This window comes from Phyllopteryx taeniolatus, chromosome 14 (assembly GCF_024500385.1).
Source record: "Phyllopteryx taeniolatus isolate TA_2022b chromosome 14, UOR_Ptae_1.2, whole genome shotgun sequence".
Classification (NCBI taxonomy): Eukaryota; Metazoa; Chordata; class Actinopteri; order Syngnathiformes; family Syngnathidae; genus Phyllopteryx; species Phyllopteryx taeniolatus.
Window position 1 is genome coordinate 17911779 of NC_084515.1, and position 19618 is coordinate 17931396.

At 45.3% G+C, this 19618-nt stretch overlaps 2 protein-coding genes across 5 annotated transcripts; one reads left to right on the plus strand and one right to left on the minus strand.

Moving 5' to 3' along the window:
- Window positions 1–14: 14 nt before the first annotated feature.
- On the plus strand, window positions 15–12913 carry tgs1 (trimethylguanosine synthase 1). Of its 4 annotated transcripts, none has more exons than XM_061796588.1 (15): window positions 15–336; window positions 429–496; window positions 562–677; window positions 805–880; window positions 2009–2116; window positions 2407–2925; window positions 3615–3738; window positions 4434–4520; window positions 4658–4805; window positions 5259–5565; window positions 7482–7628; window positions 7730–7876; window positions 9032–9248; window positions 10365–10443; window positions 11186–12913. In XM_061796588.1, exons 1-15 carry the CDS (start codon window positions 161–163, stop codon window positions 11318–11320), a joined length of 2454 nt encoding a protein of 817 aa, XP_061652572.1. In that variant the 5' UTR covers window positions 15–160; the 3' UTR covers window positions 11321–12913. The 4 variants fall into 4 exon arrangements, with proteins under 4 accessions (XP_061652572.1, XP_061652575.1, XP_061652573.1 ...); XM_061796590.1 differs by having other exon boundaries at window positions 152–340; XM_061796591.1 differs by lacking the exon at window positions 2407–2925.
- A 2-nt stretch (window positions 12914–12915) lies between these two features.
- On the minus strand, window positions 12916–18395 carry blvra (biliverdin reductase A). The gene is made up of 7 exons (XM_061796605.1): window positions 18081–18395; window positions 17438–17558; window positions 17152–17271; window positions 15721–15818; window positions 14865–14972; window positions 14523–14691; window positions 12916–13613 (listed from the first exon to the last, which is right to left on the minus strand). Exons 2-7 carry the CDS (start codon window positions 17554–17556, stop codon window positions 13358–13360), a joined length of 870 nt encoding a protein of 289 aa, XP_061652589.1. The 5' UTR covers window positions 17557–17558; window positions 18081–18395; the 3' UTR covers window positions 12916–13357.
- Between the last annotated feature and the right edge of the window lie 1223 nt (window positions 18396–19618).

Consider the following 19618-nt stretch of genomic DNA (forward strand, 5'->3'; position numbering starts at 1 on the left):
TAAATGCTAAAAACATTAGGAACATTGAGCTGGTAGATTCCCAACCGGGTTATCAAGTCCCAACGACAAGCATCGCAATCGTCAACCTTAACTTTTACTCTGAAATTCTGTTGCCGGAAGCGTCGGGGACGCTCTCGAAATACGGAACTCGTGTTTTCGCATGCTTGTGCAGCGCTCAAGTGTGTCGTTGAACCGATTAATGAAGTCAAGCCGTCGTCCAATTTCTGTCGTCATGCTGGAAAGGAGCACGGTGACAGTTGTCGCAGACATATTCTTCAGCAGAAGACATACGTCCGAAGAAATCATCCATTGCTGCTGCTCCAGAGCCTTCGTGCAGTCAGTGAGCTGTTCTACTAGCTTGCAAACAAGCACACTCGCATACACTCGTATACACGGCGTTCACCGACTTTTTGTCTGCTTCCTCCTAGTGACCGAGAGCTATATCGCTCAGATAATAGACTTCTTTCGTTGGACCAGGCGGACGCCGCCACCCAAGGTTACTGATTAGAACACGGCTTCACTGAGCGTTTTCTTTCAGATGACATCATCCCTTGTCTGTAGGAGGGGAACATGAAGAAGAGGAAGAGGAAGAAGACTTTCTGGATGAAGAGGCTAAGCTGATGGCGAGCATGGGTCTGCCTCTTGCGTTTGCCAGCTCTTCCGGCCGCCGTAAAAAGGTACTTTTTTTTTTTCTTTGCCGATTGACAGTAAAGGGGGAATTATCGTGTCCCTCCCTGATATTCCTGATACCATATTAATGGCATCAAACGCCAAATGTTCATGAGATTTTTTGATATGTGGCAGGAGAAGACAGCTACCAAACGACCTGTTACACAGCAGACGGAATCGCTTGAGGAACATTTGCAGCTGACCAACAAAGGTAGTACCATCGATAATCATTTGTTTTTCGATTCTTTTTTCCCCCCAAACCAGCAAGTCGAGGCACACTGATGAGCTGCCCTGTTCTCTCCCTTAGCCATAGGCAAGACTTCTTGTTGCATACAGTAAGATTTTTGCCTTTAAAGAATTCGGGAAAGCCCATGTGTGTCATTTCTTTGAATGCTTCTGATAGGTTCATTGACAACATTTGAGTTAATTAGAGAGACAGCTGTGGGCATATTTGAACCGAGCACACCCGAAATTTCTTTGTGTAACATCACGGGAAAGTCAAAAGAAATCAGCCAAGATATTAGGCAGACAATTATGGTCTCGCACAAGTCTGGTTCATCCTTGGGTGCAATTTCCAGATGACTCGCTGTGCCACGTGCGTCGCTTCAAATAATTGTCTGCAAGTTTAACACCATGAGAATGTCCAGCCATCATAGCGCTCAGGAAGTAGACGGGATCTGTGTCTCAGAGATGAACGTGCTTTGGTCCGAAATGTGCATATCAATCCAAAAGCAAAAGCAAAAGACCTTGTAAAGTTGCTGCCTGAAGCTGATAACCGTGTGTCACTATCCACATTGAAACAAGTACTGTACCGACATGGGCTGACAGGCTAAAAGACCAGTGCGCCAGGAAAAAAACATGTCATTGTACTCGGCAGAAAGAATTTACTTTCCTCCTTTTTCTTACGGCTAATGTCCTGTCTTTTGTTGTCTTCTCTTCCTGTATTATTTAGTTATCGTTTCACTGTCTCTCCCTTTTTTTTTTTGTCACTTTAAAACTTTGTTTTATCTCACCACTGAAATTTTTAATACAAATCCATCAGAATGCAAAGACACACAGCGGCAGCTTAAAAACGCCACTGCAGTCTTTGTTGAGGGCCTTCCTGCTCCATGAGGTGCAGTAAGTATCTTGACCTGTGTTTTCTAACAGTAAACAACAATGCTAGCATTTGGGCATGGTTGTTGCGCAATCATTAATTACGTCAAATCAAGTCTAACAAAAGCATTCCAGACAGGGCAAGTCTCAAGGGCCAATTATTAAGAACTTCCTCCCAGACCACGAAACCGTCATCCATCCCACAAAATGTATCCTTATTATTTCACTGTGATTGTTGACCAAGTTTGCACAGACATCAGCGATCCTCTGGGGGAAGGAGTGAAGACCGAGACCCTGGCTGACGAGTTAGAGACCCCACCTGCCCACGACGCTGGCTGGGAGACATACTGGGGTAGGACTACGACACTCAAATACGAGCCAGCAAATGGTGGCTTTCTCTCTGTTGTATTGAAGAAGAAAGCATGTTTCAACTTTTTGGATCAAATTTGATTGATCCATTCCAAAGGACAATTGTACACATTACTCGCACAACCGTGTAATAAAATCCCAGTAAGCTAGCACCATTTACAGTGGTCTGACATTGCACGCCATGGAATGTGGCTTACACTATGTTATGCCTGCAAAAACAATTGTCTTTCAATTCTAGTTTTAAGTTGTTTTATTTATCGCCATCTGCTGAAGCTGAACAAGCTGAAGCGCTTCTGTGGAACAGCTGGGTGGAGAAGCGTCGTGATGAGTTGCCGTCTTCAGAAGATTCCCAAGGTGTGACTGCGCCATGGGACGACCCCAACACAAAGGCTGCCTGGGATCAACACACTGCAGACACGTACTATTACTATTGGGAGCATTACTCGTACTGGGCAGCACAGGGCTGGACCACCGACTCATCTTGTGAGAAGAACACTCAGGAAGACGAAACAGCAGCTGAAGGGATGGATGGAGGCATTGGGAAGCACTCAGAGGAATGGTTGGATGAAAAGACTGGTGCTGTTGAAGTTTTAAATGACCTCCTTCAACAGAAGTGCACTTTAGAGGCAGGTGCCATCTCACCTGACTCTGAAACAACCACGCGGTGTTCCGACGCGGTCAATATTGCAGAGCGGCAAGCGGGAGACTTGTGTAATTCTGAGCCCTCTGATGGGGGAAATCATGGCAAGAAACCAGATGTTTCCTCACGGCAGGACAGAACGCAACACGCAGGTAAGAGCTGAGCAGATGTAAATGGGATGCAAGTTGGACCGTGACATCAGACACATCCTTTCGTAATCCTGCAGTGGGTTCAAACAAAAATGTGGGTTGACTTGTAGCCCAAGTGCATACTATATGGTTTCAAAAATTGGTTTTGCCAGTTGGCAGCATGGCGAAATAGTGCTTAGTGCGTCTGCTTCAGGTTCGGCGCTTGAATCTCAGCCCTGGCTTTTATGCCAGTTGAAAAGTTTGAAGAGTCTTAATTGTCCATAGGTGAATGTGAGTGGGAATGGTTGGCGGTCCCGTGATTGATTGGCCAACAGTCCACGGTGCGTGAGGACCTCTCGCCCAAAGTCGGCTAGGATTGGTTCCGGCCCGCCCCAATGAGAACCAGCGACGTAGAAAATGAATATATATTGTAAAACAATCTGCATTTCACGTTTCCATGATCAGTGATCAGAATTTGGGTCAATCGTTGCTACATTTCACTTGTGGGTGTTTTACGTGGTAGAACATACTCAAGGAAATTTCCGTGAGTTCGCAATACAATTTTTACCACACTGTGTAGGTAAATGCCTTATCGAAATATTGACAATGATCGATTTGATATCATTTAGTTCAATTTAATCAAATGTCTCGCACCAGTCGCAATGAAATATATCAATTCAATGTGTATCAATGTTATTTATTGATTGATTTAGATTCCCAACGGGCTGGTGGCAGCCTTGGCACACGTTTGGGTTCTACAAATTGGGTATCAAATGGGGAAGATGATGATGGTGATGAAAATCCCTCCAGAGGAGGACCCAGTAAAGTAAAACGCAGGTGAGTTTCAACAGATCTTTCTTTTCTCCCTCAAACAGCTTCATTAAGCAAAACAAACTCAAAAATATAGTGCAGTAGACATTTTTACAGGGCAAGGTACCATATGTGGTATCTCAAGTCAAAATGGATCTCACGCGTCTCATTATAAAGCAATCGATATGAATTTTCTCTCAACTCAACTTTATTTATAGAGTACTTTTAAATAAACAACCACAGCAGCAACAAAGTGCTGTACAGAAGCTAGAACGTAAAACACAATGCATGTAATCATATGAAGAATGGAAACAAATACATCTTTTCTTCTCATACACTGTAAGTATACAAGAAGAGCTCCCGCCACATTGGCATTGCGCATACGGGAGGTCCGGAGTTTCACATCCTACATGTTCTGTGATGATTGGAGCTTTTTGCTAAAGGGGCGCCAGTTGCTTCCATGTTGCAGTTGTCGCGCTCGGAGTATTGCAATTTGTCACGACACGAAAAGAATAAGAGGGTGAAAAGTACAAATAAAGGAGACAATGGAGCTGCTGCGGATTCACAGATGTGCCGAGAGTCTCCACCCAAAAATGTCACGGCTGAAAGTCAACGAAGCCGCCGATTCACAGGAGCCAAACTCTTTGACGTTTCTGGATCCTTTACAAACGTATAGTGTCGAAATAACTTGACTGATTGACTTCTTTTCATTTTGTCCGCAGTCATGAATTGGATGCGGAGGAGAACCCGCATCTAACGTGTGATGAAGCCTGGAGCAAACTTGGACTCAAGCACAATCCGGAGTCTCTGTGCGTCCGCTTACTTCCTGCTTCTTTTTTTTTTTTTCCATATATCTCCTAATCTACTTTTGTTTTAGTCCATCGCATTAAATATCATCCATGACTCATATGCACGCAAAACTAATGACATTTTACCTGTGTCTCAGATTCAACAGTGTTTTTAACTTTAAAGACGTTTGGGGTCAGAAGCGGTGGTGCTCTAAGGGGACCGCCGGCAGCCTGAACAAACACATCAGATTCATTGAGGCGGATGAAGACGGAACACAGCCGCAGTGCAGCACCGCCCTCCGAAAAGTATTTGCATCTGTAGTACAGAGAGAAAGTCAACATATACCTGTCGAAATACAGAATATTATGTGTTTAGAAAAAAGCAAAACCCAAAAAAACGAGCACATTTTTTTGGAATAATGTGACCACTGTGGTTCGTTTGGTCAAGTGAGAACGCCGTCATGCAAACCTTGGAAGGGGTGAACGCAGCCAAACGTCGGATGGCGTGTGTTGAAGGAGCAAATTAGTCAAATGAAGTACGCATAATTTGACTTTGAACAAAGCCTACAGCACGTTGAATCGATCGTGCCCGCGCCCAGTTGGTTTAGTTTACTTTTAGAACATTCTGAAAGACAAAAAAATATATGTGAATACCGTTTGAAATATAGTGCAAATAAGTCACCGACTATAACATTTTGAAAATTAAGGATTTGGATTAAAAGGATAACTAAATAATACAGTACTGGATTTGTTTTACAGGTCCAAAACTTCCTTGAGAAGATTAAGAGTGAGGCGCAAATGCCTCTAAATGAGAGAGAAGAGCACGAACGAGGACGCACGCACTCTGAGGAGAAGCTTCCCACTTTAGGTTCAACAGAGAAAAACCATGCATGTCGGGAGAAGTTTGCATATGGAAGTAGTAGCTCCATGGATGAGGAGAGTCCCGCTATGATGGACACCGAGAAGAAACTCTCTCAGACCAGTCCGAGGGAGGAGCCCAATAGGCTTCTTGAATGTATGGAAATCCCAGACTTTCTCCTGCCTGACAGCCTTGCAGGCCATGGTGGTGAGTGCAGAACGTGTCACTTTCAAATTGGATTTTGCATTGTAACTTTAGACCCAAATCTAAAGTTTACTGCAGTGTATGGACAATGAATTCTTTGGACACCTGGCTATTATTATTATTATTATTGTTGTTGTTGTTGTTGTTGTTTTCCATCCATGCATTTACTGCCGCTAATCCAAGGTCAGGTCGCGGGGGCAGCAGCTAAAGGAGGGAAGCCCAGACTTCCCTCTCCCCAGCCACTTCGTACAGCTTTTCCAGGGGAATCCCGAGGCGTTCCCGCGCCAGCCGAGAGACATAATCTCTCCAGCGTGTCCCGGGTCGTCCCCTAGGGTCTTCTCCCGGTGGGACGTGCCCAGAACACCTCTCCAGGGAGGCATTTAGAGGGCATATTAACCAGATGCCCGAGCCACCTTATCTGGCTCCGCTCTATGCGGAGGAGAAGCGGCTAGATTCTGAACCCCTCCCGGATGACCGAGCTTCTCAGCCTATCTCTAAGGGAGAGCCCGGACACTCTGCGGAGGAAACTCATTTCGGCCGCTCGTATCTGCAATCTTGTTCTTTCGGTCACGACCCGCAGCTCGTGACCATAGGTGAGGGGAGGAACGTCGATCGACCGCTAAATTGAGAGCTTTACCTTTCGGCTCAGCTCCTTCTTGACCACGACAGACCGATGCGGAGTCGGCGTCGCCGTAGTAGAAGCTGCACCGATCCGCCTGTCGAGCTCCCGCTCCATTCTCCCCTCACTCATGAGCGACTTCAACTCCTCCACTTGGGGCAGGATCTCTTCCTCAACCCGGAGATGGCACGCCACCCTTTTCTGACTGAGGCTCACGGTCTCAGATTTGGAGGTGCTGATTTTCATCCCGGCTGCTTCACACTCCGCTGCGAGAGCTGACGATTGCGACGTGATGCGGCCATCGGAACCAAATCATCTGCAAAAATCAGAGACGTAATGCTGATGTCGCCAAACCGGACCCCTTCAACTCCTCGGCTACGCCTAGAAATTCTGTCCATGAAGGTAATGAACAGAATCGGTGACAAAGGGCAGCTTTGGCAGTGCCCGACCCTCACTGGAAACGTATTTGACTTACTACCAGTAATGCAGACCAAATTCTGACAGCGGTCATATAAGGACCGACCAGCCTGCGTCAGAGGGTCCGGTACCCCATACTCCAGGAGCACCCTCCACAGGACTGCCTGAAGCACACGCTGGAACGCCTTCTCCAAGTTTGCAAAACACATGTAGACTGGTTGGGCGAGGGTGTAGAGATGGGACAAAAACCACACTGCGTCTCCTGAATCTGAGATTCGACTTCCTGATGGAGCCTCCGCTCCAGAACCCCTGAATAGACCTTACCAGGGAGGCTGAGGAGTGGTGGCCTTCTTGAAAAGGAAGACCACCACCCCGGTCTGCCGATCCAGAGCCACTCTCTCCGATGTCCGTGCGATGTTGCAGAGACGTGTCAACCAGGACCGTGGTCAGGAGACGGGGGGGAGACGGCTTCTCCACGGCCGAGGTGGTCCCCCTCGGGGTTAACTCCCTTCTCCCGTTGCACAAGTGAGCTGGGTGGCGGCAACAATCAAGGCACGAAGGACCGATTTGCTGCTTGAATGGCTTCACGAGCTCCTCTGCGCATCCGACGTCAACGGGTCCTCCGCTACTCGCTTCTCTTCCCCGGTCGCCGTCACTACACTTGCCGCTGTGCGCACTCGCGCACTCCCTCCTCCTCCTCCTCCGCAGTCCCGCCTCACTCACACACATTGAGCTTGCTGTCACCATCGCAATTTCGACTTACGCGGAAATTCGTGTTACGTCGCCAGCGTAGGAACGGAACTCGTTCGGAAATCGAGGACTTCCTGTATTCGTAATTATAGAAACTCAAATCCGATTGTGTGCTTTGTTTTGAATGTGAAAGAGGCAAAGAAGCCAAAGAAGAAGAGTAAGCACCGGAGGAAGCGGCGGGTTCCGGCAAACATGGCAGCAGAACCGGGCCTGGCCAAATACTGGGCTCAGCGCTACAGACTCTTCTCTCGCTTTGACGAAGGAATCAAACTGGACAGAGGTTGGTGTGGACGCGTCTATCTATAAAGAGTCAGCGCTCGTTGCCATGTGGTCTTTTTCACCCTTGAATCTTCCCAAAATGTACGTCGCTGCGTGTTTCAGAGGGCTGGTTTTCTGTGACGCCAGAAAAGATTGCCGAGCACATCGCCCTCAGAGTTGAGTCCAGCTTTCCCAACACTCAGCTGATTATCGATGCCTTTTGTGGAGTTGGAGGAAACGCAATCCAGTTTGCACTCACTGGGAAAAGAGGTAGAAAAATCACTTCCATTATCATTCCTGCGTAGAATATTACAATACAGTGACACAATAGGTTTGTCTTAACCCTCACGGATTCGAAACGACGCCATGTGTGAATCCAAGATGTCTTAGCTGTGCAGTACTCCCATTCTGTACTTGGAAGACCCTAGCGACCCAATGGCCTATATTTCACGAACAAGTTCAACAAAATGAAACTGGCGCTCATTTCCCATAACCATCAATCTGTTTTGGAGCAATCGGTAAATAACGAATTGCCCTTTTCATCTCCCATGTCTTGGTGTGATGTCATCAACTGAACCGGAGGCCATTTTGTCACATAACCGGTGCGGACAAAGGAAAGTGCTATTCTATAAAGTGGCCGTATTTACTCATATTTGATATATTGTCACTGCTGGGCAGAATCCATGAGTGATTCAATAAAAAAAAAAAAACGATGAGCTGACAAAACCCGTGTGCAGTATTTAGGCAGTTGCATTTGACAACAACTGAAAAAATACACCTTTCCTCTCTGTGGTTTGTCCAGATAAGATTTTTAAACACCAGAAGCTTGCCACTTTTAGGCTGCAACGCATCAAACAAGGCATTAATGGGGAATATCTTGCCTCTCCGATGCTTTTGCATCAACGCCGTTAACGCTCCCCGGTTCACATTCCTCCATGTCGCTGCTCTCCTTGTTTTTTTTTCCTACCTGAGAAGCCCTCAAGATCTCAATAAGCCAATCAAGACCTCAACCGCGGTTGACTTTACCTCTCTTTATTGATCTCTACAAAGATCTTATGAGATATTATTTACATCATGTTGTCATGCGCTTGAACAAAGTAACGAGCCTTACGAATCTTTGCGCTTCGTTAGTTCCCATCAGTGTCTACAATACAAGTCGTCAATGTAATTAATATACTGCATTGTTATTGTATGTCGTTCTAAATTCTGATTTGGGGATCGAGTCAATAATCAAACATTGAGAACATCCGGAATTGTTCCAGCGTTCGAGTTAATTCTGCTCCACAAAAGCCTTTGGAAAATATAGCCAAACTGTTTTGGTTTGATTGTCTCTGTGTTTTTTGTCTTCTGCTTCTGTGAGAGATTGTCCAGGAATTAGAATGTTCTCGCATACACGTGTTGGCATGCCCTGTGTTTTCCTCTCAGTCCTAGCTGTGGATATAGACCCGGTACGTTTGGACTTGGCGCGCCACAATGCTGCCGTTTACGGCGTTGCACATCAAATGGAGTTCCTGCTCGGGGACTTCCTTCAGCTGGCGCCTCGGCTCTGCGGTGACGTTGTCTTCTTGTCACCCCCTTGGGGAGGACCAGATTACGTGACTGCTGAGGTGTTTGACATTCAAACCATGATGGACCCAGATGGATATCCTTTCATGTCATCTCACTTCGACCCGTTTATCAGTGGAGCGGATAACATCCCAGCACCCGAAAGAGTCCATTTGTGCTGCCAACCACCACAATCGGCATGATCACTATTTCAATTTGTTATTGCAAAAGAGACCCCTTATTCTATTTTGAATCATGAGTACAATCAATATTTCATTCTCCCCCTGAACTCTTAACATACGCGTGGATAAAATAGTTGTTGTTATTAATGAAAGAAAAACCCGCAGTGGTCACAGAAATAACTTGAATCTCACAAAAGTAATAATGAAAATTAACTGATGAAAAGCAGACATTGCTTCTGAATTGTGGTTCAACAGTTTTAAACACAAAATCATGAAACAGGCCTTGACAATGGTTCTGCTGGGGGACTTCAATACTCACGTGGGCAATGACAGTGAGACCTGGAAGGGCGTGATTGGGAGGAACGCCCCCCCCCCCCCCCCCCCCCCCCGATCAGAACTCGAGCGGTGTCCTGTTATTGGACTTCTGTGTTCATCACGGATTGTCCATGACGGATGGCAGAATCCTGTCAGAAGGAGTTTCAACTCCCACCCCCAGCAGAACTTCACCCACGTCTCCGGGGAGGCGGGGGGACATCGAGTCCGAGTGGACCATGTTCCGCGCCTCCGCGGCCGACCGGAGCTGTGGCCGTAAGGTAGTCGGTGCCTGTCGTGGCGGCAATCCCAGAACCCGTCGGTGGACACTAGCGGTGTGGGATGCCGTCATCGATTCGGTTCATAATCTTTATGGAGAGGGGGTCCGGTTTGGTGGCCTCAGTATTGCATCTCTGCTTTTTGCAGATGATGTGGTTTTGTTGGCTTCATCAAGCCGTGAGCTCCAACTCTCACCGGAGCGACTCGCAGCCGAGTGTGAAGCGGCTGGGATGAGAATCGCCACCTCCAAATCGGGGTCTTGTTTACGAGTGAGGGAAGAATAGAACGAGCGTCTGCAGTGATGCGGACTTTGTATCGGTCCGTTGTGGTGAAGAAGGAGCTAAGCCGAAAAGTATTTTTTCCCACGTGTAGACCGTAAGTAGGCAGGACGGTTGCATTTACGAAATATTGTACAAGTTTCTAACCTTAACCGTAGCCACAGTTCAGATTTTCCATCTGGCCAAACAAATATCAGATAACATTGTGTACTTCCTGCCTCGCAACACGGACATGGATCAGGTCAGAAACTTCATTGTCATAACACATGTGAAAGTATAAGGTGGAGAAAAGTAGAAAACTGTCTTTGTGCCTTTTTGGTTCCTGAAAAAGCCATCCAGGCATGCAGAGGCTTTGGCCAGCAAATCAAAATATTGAGCGCCCACAGCGTTGGCTACATAATAGTGATGCACCGAAAATAGCCCATCAGTTCATTTTCGGTTTGTGACCAAAAGTCTTATGTCACTGAAATAAAATGGCCGAAATAACGTTGTTTATTGCTACCGACTCATAGCTTTGCCGCAGCCGGCGCACGCGCTAGTTAGGAAGTATTTGCTATTAACAAGCAATGCCCATGGGCTTTGCTGACTACGTGGTTGAATTGACTGGGACGTCTGCATTTTACACATGGTAATGAGATAGTTGTGCGCCATAAACCATAAACGTGACCGTTAAATAAGGCTAAAGACAACAACAAAAATGAATGTCTTAATAACAGCAATAATTGCGATGAATTGCGGGAACCGTTGTTATGCTTGCGGCTAAGCCAAACGGCAGCGTCCCCATTGTTGCCCGACCTTGCTGCTTCCCGCTGTTTGGCCACTAATGTGGAATGCTTGTTGAATGCCACGCATTTGCACCGCCCCTGCTAACCTATAAGCTGCAGTTGGTGCGTCGAAATACCATGCCGAGCCGCGCAGACCAACGTGCGCATGGAAGTTGCTGGCATATAATGATGTGTGTGCGTGTGTCAATTTGTCCACAGATTGCCTCCTTGGCAGGCCCAGGAGGAAAAGTGGAGGTGGAGCAGAATTTTCTCAACAACAAACTGAAGACCGTAACTGCTTACTTTGGCAGTTTGATCAAGGCAGACACCTCACAGCTGCAGTCAATTTTTTAAACAACCCACTAAATGATTAGCATTTGTGGTTCTCCATTGGAACCAGATTCATCAAGTGATACAGAAAACTGCCACAGTAACTTTGTTTTTTTGTTGCTGTCAATTTTTAATCTGAAGTCAGTTTAGTGCAAGTAAACATACAGTAGTTAACTGCATTTAATTGTTTGTTTTATAAAACCTTCCATTTTGCAATGCATTATTTTAAGGTTTTTTTCTACTTTGTCTTAAGAGCCATTAAATGTTTTTATAAAAAAAAAAAAAAAACATTTGTATATTTTTGTCCCCATATGAGCTGCTGGACTTTAATTTACTGCTAAAGGTGATGGTGGTATTGAATGCTGAGTTGAAGTCGAGGAACAGCGTTCTGACATATGAGTCCTTAGAGTCCAGGTGTGTGAGGGCGGTGGAGATGGCATCATCGGTTGAGCCGTTGGACCATGTGCAAACTGGAAGGCATCCAAGAAGGGGGGGGAGGGAGGACTTGATTTGGTGCACGACGAGCTGCTCGAAGCACTTCATCAGGATGGGAGTGAGTCATTGAGGCAGGAGAGAGAGACGACTTCTTTGGGACCGGGACGATGGTAGTGGCTTTGAAGCACGTAGGGACAACAGCCTGACAGCCTGACTCAAGGACGTGTTGAAGACATCTGTGAGTTCAGCTGCACGGTACCTCAGAACACGACCAGGTATGTTATCCGGGCCCGGGGTTTTACGTGTGGTGATCCTTCCAAGGGATCCTATCACTCCCGGGTCAGTGACAGCACCTGGTCACCAGGAGGGGTTGGAGACTTGTGTGCAGGTGTGCTCTTGTGTGCCTCAAAGCGAGCAAATACGTTGTTTAACTCTTTCAGCAGGGGGGTGGAGCTGTCACAGGTCTGTGGTGAGGATTTGTAGTCCACAGTGGTCTGAATGCCTCGCCACAGACTCGTGGTGTCATTGCTGTTACTGAAGTGGTGGCGATCCTCTAGGAGTACTACCTCTCGGCCTCCCTGATGCCACAGGACAGATTGCCCCAGCTGTCCTCAGGCCCTCCTCATTCCCAGATCTAAAAGCAGCGTTGCGGACCTTCAGGAGTCTGTAGACCTCTGCCGTCAGCCGTGGCTTCTGATTAGCACGAACAGTGATGGACTTAGTGGTTGTGACATCATCCATGCACTTGCTAATGTAGGCGGTAACATTCTCTGTGTATTCCTGAAGGTCAGGTGGCAGCCTGTTTGAGCATGGTCCAGTCTGTGGTGGCCAAACAGACTTGAAGTGCCTCGAGGGACCCTTCTGGCCACCCTCGTACCTGTTTCCGAACTGGTTGGGTGACTTTAACCGGTGGTCTGTATGCTAGCATTAGCATGACAGCGAGGTGGTCCGAGGCTGCTTGGTGGGGAAGGGGAAGGGCCTTGTAGGCTCCTCTCATTGTCCATTGTCCAATTCTGCAACGAATAGTGGACCTAAATATCTCCACACTCATTGCCACTGATAGAAACCACTTGTTGCTACTAACGATGGCCCAACCGGTTATTAGGTTTACTTTTTCCACACGGGGGCAGGCAGCTTTGAATATATTTTTTCCTTAATAAATAAAATCATTTCAAAACTGAATATGATGTTTACTCATCTTTAATATTTACACTTGTTCGATCTTTAGCATTAAGTTGGGAAACGATGCAAACTTGGCGACCAGTCCAGGGTGTACCCGACCTGTCAACCGACGACAGCTGGGATACGCTCACGCTTGCGTGCGGTAGTCGTGTCCTTAAATGGAAAGGTGCCGGAACTTGGAGGCAAACATGCCCATGTCCAAGTTTGCAGGCATCAAGTTCAAATTGAGTGAATATTTGCAAAGAAATCTTTTTTTTAACAAGTATCTTGTTTTTATTTGTTTTACATTTCAACATCATCATTGTAGTCATGTTTTGTATGCACTTATCCGTTACAAATGATATACTGTATAAATAGCCCAATCAGCTGGCATCCTTCCTTTCTGTTACCTCAATACACAATATTAGTTTGGAAAGTTGACTACTGTAAACTGGAGAAACCCGTTTAACTCTGGCAAAATTGCTGTATTCTCTCTGCCAGTTCGGAGCAGTGGAGGATCCTGTTTTTCTCCTTGTGGAGCTCCTCTGGGCTCACTCGGCCCATCAGCTTGGAGGAGAATTGTATCAGATCTTGCATGAAGAGACCCACTGGCCCTCTGGGTGATGGAGGGATTTGAGTTAGTGGTCCGGACTCAAATTGAAAGTTGATTTTCTTGGCTCTCGGGAGGCCTGGTCCTCGTTCCTCAATCCATGTCAAAGATCTAGTGGGGCAGAGATGAAATAAATGTTGCGTTTTTCCATGCGTGATGACTCAAATCGCCTCATACAGTGAGGATACATGAAATTGACAGGGGTCACCAACATGGTGGATGGAGGAACAGATGGGAGGGTGCCAATATGATTTCTAGGGGTTGGACACTTCCAATGTTATCATTGACTCACATGGTTTATTCAAAAGTAAAAATGATGATAAGACACCCTGAAGCAGATCATGAACCAAAAAGGATGTATTCAATTATTGGTTGTTGAAATGTCATAGGTTGCTCCTTCATGCACCATTCCTGTAATCATTTCTAGAAACCTGTTGTGTCATCTTAGTCGATGTTTTCCAAGTCCTATTGAGTACAGTGAAAAAGGTGAATTATCACAAAGCTACTTGTGACTTTTACACGGTACTGTACCAACCAAGCACTCGCTCAATATCTCCAATGCAATAGCTGCGTCAAATCCAACATTGTGCCCCGTCTACTTCTGTTTCCCTCAACGCTGCGAGTTGGGAAATGCCTAACTGATTTGAATTGTTGCTGTAACAGTGACAATAAAGCTCTATTCTATACTAGCAAGGCAACAATGCTCGGTTCTGACTGACACAGCAAGTCATTAATCCAACGTTCATCATCGTGTTTGTAGTTTGCAATATTGTACAACTGCAACATAATGAGACCTGTGCTAACATTTTGGTTACCTCAATTAGTTACATGACAGTGACGTATTAACTTGTTAGGGCAGAGTATTTCATGTCTGGTCATACTGTGCTGTAATATGTGGAAATACTGTTGGCACTGATACTGCATCATCAGTGTGTATCTGCAATAACTTCCCATAGAAACATACTCCATCAACTTTTGACATTTGCATACTGCTCCAAGGTAAATATTATTCGCTCTCACTTTTTGTCAGCAGTTAGCATCTTTGCAGTCATCTTGCTGTAGTTGCTGCCCAAATCCTGTTCCATTTTTGCCGTGGTGACGGAGAGCTCCCCAAACAACTCAACCAACCAGGTGAGGCGAGCGATGCCACTAAATGCCAAGAAGCCGAACCCAGGCTTCAGAACGCCACCTAGAAAATTTATTTAAAAAAAAAAAAAGACATTGCCCGGTCTGGAATGCTAATATATTTCATCTGGCATCACAATATTGAGCATTAGTTTAAAAAAAAAAAAAAGGTTTGCAATACGTTATGGTCGATAGACAGAAAAGGACACAGACAAATAGTACAAAAGTAACCTTAACCTGTAAAATGAAGCATTCCTTCCTGCAAGCTTTTCCCTTCGACCTCTCTCTTCAGCTGTTTGTAATCTTCTGAAAAAAGTTCGATGTGCTCCTCATGAAGAATCACTCCTAACGTGAACATAAACACACACCAAGAAAAGTAGTTGACTCACTACCAAGTTGAGGACACATTTGTTTCGAAATAAATAATCTAAAAACAGTCACACAAAGCCAAATAATATACCCGTTGAGGACTGGATTCAGAGTCGTATTATATAGTCTCAGTGGAAAAATGACATGACAGTAGGATTGCTTAGGCACTGATTCTGTCGCACAGTTTTTGCTGTGCGACATCATCAGGCGTGCCGGGGGAAATGATCCAATTTCACTTACCAGCCATCCATTTTCCACACCGCTTTTGCTCACTGGGGTCGCGGACTTAGTTGGTCTGAAAAGTATTTTCTCCAAATGCTGTTTCTTTGTTCAATTATCTATGCCAGTGACGTACAGTTACAGGGAGAACAATCAAATGTGCTTCCAGAAGGTAGATATTAAACTGTATATCCACTTTTTGTGATTTTTCATGAGTGGTGTGGCCAAATATAAAATATGTACCGCAACTCAATAACGGTTGGAAAAGACTGGCTTGCGGAAAAATCCCTCTTAACACATCGCAGGATAATATTTGACTTTTATAAACATGTGAGGATCTGGCTTTTGCTGACTTTGCTCGTAGGTGAGGAACAATTGTCACATTTGGCCCAACTGTCGGTACACGTGTAACCAACCCTGCACCTAATTTATTGATAAGTGCTTTGGGAGGTGGACCGCAAGACTTTTGTCCCTGTACACTCAGTCACACATGAATAAATATCACCTTTCTCCTGCGCCAAATTCCAGAGCTCCACAGCAGTTTTGTAGTTTAGCGCCATGGGATACTCCACACAGACATGTTTACCTGCCTGCAAAAAGTTTCTGATGGTACAGGAAAGGAACAGGAACTGGTCAAGTGTGCAAAAGTTAGTTAAGTTAAGCTTGTACAAAGATGAACAGTTTTCAAATCAGTTGTACTTGGTTTTTTTCGTGCTGACAACGGACAATCAAAACTGCTGCAAAGATTGTCGGTGCCCCCCTACCCACCCTTGAGAATTTGCACGCTGCCAGAACTAAGACAAGAGCGTGCAAAATCCTCTCGGACCCTCCGCATCCCGGTCACCGGCTCTTCCGGTTCCTTCCCTCAGGTAGGCGCTACCGATCGAGGCAAACTAGAACTAGCAGACATTCCAACAGCTTCTTCCGTCTTGCAATCAACTTCTTAAAACACCTAACCTACAATTCCATTGCAACATGCTGGCAATTTTTCTCGCCACGCTGCACTATTTGCATATCTGTTGTTGACCGATACTGGCCACTCATGCCAGAGTAGCATCTGCTCCATTTGCACAATCGACATTGTCCCAGACTATCGTACTACTCGCTTGAAGTCTCGGCGCCCTTTGCACAATGGTCATTGCACCGGACTATTGCAATATATTCGTCTTTCTAAGTGCTAGAGGACTCTGCATCTTTTTGCACAATTGTCAAAAAAAAAAATAATTTAAAGTACCGGTATTACCAGATAACTAGCAACCCTTTATTGCTCAGTGACTGTTTTTTGTCAATGTCCAAAGTGTTGTGTGTCAATTGACTGTGTGTTTAAGATGTTTTCTGGGCCTCTTTCGTGGGTTAATGACTCTATACGTATGTGCCAAATGGTATTTGCTTAAGTGCAATTTTTGCAGACTGAGTTTGATTCATTTACATTTTTTATTTAAGATATTTTATTTATTGTTCTACATTACAATGCCAATGTTCAATGTCCTTTAGAGTTGAAAGTTAATTGTTCATAAAAAGGATATACTTGAATGATTATGCTCTATATTAGTGGCATTAAAAAAAACATCAATACTATCATTTATCGTGATAGTTTTTGGGAAAATATATCTTCAAAACATTTGCTCTCGTGGCAGGCTGAAACATAACACAGTGAGAGAGAGCAAGACCAATGGATAACACAAAAATATTGTACAGCTAAAAATCTGCAACATAGCGGGACAGTGAAGCAACAACGGTCATACAGTATAGCGGAGGATTACTGTGTCTGTACTCCGTGATGATAAGTGGGACTCGTTGTTCCAGGGATGGGACTCGTTGTTTCCAGACATGTGCATCCTGGGACTCACATTGTCTCAAGTGTAAAAATGATCGATGTCATGTTGTACAAAGATCAAATACGCACACATTTAGCAGTGGAGATTCATTTGCGTACCTTACACCGTCCTCATGCGATGCATTCTCAGTGCAGATGAACGCCACATTAATGTCTTCTCTGCTCAGGGCCTCTTCGACTGAAATCTGACTCACTCCTTGTTGACTCTCTAGACTTCTCCTGTTGACAAAAACATTAGCGGAAGGATATTGATGATGACAGTGTCATGGACCCATGACATAATGCAACACCAGATCACATTGTGCAATACATTGAGTTCCTGGTCTCATTGGAAGACTTTTTGGTGTACGTGTGTAATGTGTAGAAGACACCAGTTGGCTGTCACCTGGAAACGAAACCTTTGACATCGAGTTTCTCAGCAGAACTGCCCTCCAGAGGAGCTAATATGTCTCTGATCCTCACCCAACCTGCTGTACCAATGCCCAACACCACAGCTCCAAACATACCTGTTAAAAAAAATAAACTATTTATATAGGATCCGGGTTCAAATCCCGCCTCCGCTGTGTTATAGTTTGCATGTTCTCTGCGTGCCTGTGTTGGTTTTATATATAAATACATATATATGTATATTATATATATATATACATACACGTATATATATACACATAATTGACGTTGATTGATTCAAGTCGGGCCAATTGGCGAAGCATTACACAATGTATTCAAAGGTATTCAAAGACAAAAAGGTGACAAAAGATATTATTTGTGTATTGGATTTAAATGTTCTTGGCATTAGTGGTGTTTTCAATTTTTTATTATTACAACTCCTTAAAAAAAACACACACACAAAAAAACAGCTTGCATAATGTGTTATCGAACGTGTTATTTAAGGGGTTGGTTGAGCACGCCGCTCAAGATCCACGATCCGACCCACTGAGTCCACTTGCACTAGTTGTTGTCATCCCTTTCAGTCCACGCTTAACAATGCCAAGTTGTCATGTGGTGTGGTGTGCTGTGGTGCTCCTGACCTGCTCGAGACTCTTCGTCGGCCCTCGCGTGGAAGTTGCCGCGTAGTGCTATGCCAGCTCCAAGGTAAGACGCCTAGCTCGCCTGTGTGTGTTGCTGGACTCAACAGCGGCTATCTAGCTCGATAGCTGACTGGCTGTTTGGTTTAGCGCGTCATGAAGCCCCACCCCTCAAGTGCAACGTGCTATGGAAGCCGTGTAGGTACAAACATTGAGCTTCTCTAGTTAACGTCATTCACAAGAGAAAACGTGGGCAACGATCCCAATTCGCAACTGTGCATCCTGTTTTTTTTTTTTTGTAAATGTTTGATGTTGGTTGGCAACAGGTTACCCGTAGCCCCCACACGTTCTAAAAACGTGTTTTGGTCTTGGTGTGGAGTTCAACTTTGGCATACCCGCACCCACTTTGGGCTGCAATGTATTGATAAGAGTTCTGTTGAAAAACGCCCTTTCGACCATTATGTCACCAGTGTTCTTATTATGTATGCGAAGGTTGTTCGTTGAGCGTCCAAGTCAAGTTTTTCGAGACTGAATTCTGCTGGCGACGGAAGTCAAGGGAACCGGAGTTTTGCTAGCTGTGGGTACTGCTCGTCGACTATGTAGCGTGCGTCCTTGGTTGTTTTGTGCGTGATCGCTGACAGGTGGTCGGTACACTTTAAGACCTCACATCTATTTCCGGATAAAGTGAAAGTGCTTGTAAAATATCCCTGAGTTGATATGAGACGTTTGCCGCCGTAGAACTATAAGTGAGGCCAGGAAGATAATACAGTACAGTGTTGTTGTAAACAGAACAATAGTAGTACCCGCCTTCCTGAACTCGAAAAGGACACCGCGGAGATGGAATGGAGCGCACCCTATCATCGCGTTTCCGGAAGTTGTTACTTGTCCTGCCGCTCGGGTACGAATGATGGACGATGGCGACGTAAACGAAATTTCAAATCGAGGTCTCGAAGGAACGACTGTGATTTGAGTTGAACTTTAACGTCGTCACTGAGTTGTTCATTCGCAGTCGATTGTAATGTATTAAATATATTTAATGAAGCATTAAACTAATATTCAATCCGTCAACTCCCCCCCAATATCTTTAAGGATTAAAGTTACTGCAAAGCTTTGGAAGCCCATATTTCAAACTTTGTCCATTCATGTGTCTGCATGGTATGGTAACATCTTACGGTCAGTCCTCAATGAAGTACTTCAATGGAAAGTGACAAAGAAAATGACCATCATCTGCCGCCAAGACCAAATAAAAGCGTACACTAAATATTAACCTGACACTGTCGCTGTTCCTTCATTTGAGGAGTTCTTCACGACATCCTGTCTCAACTCCATTGTGTTCTTTTCTTAGCGTTCAAAGGAAGCGGCGGACCAGCGGTGAACAAGTGAGCGAGTGAACGGCGAAATCAAGCAGCCAGACAGGAAGAAACAGATGGTCCTCAACAAACAGCACAGACACTGTTTGAAATGTCATCTGTCTGTCTCGCTACTTGGTTTGTGTGTGCACGTGTGTGCACCCCTTTGCTCAGTGCTTAAAAGTCATCCAA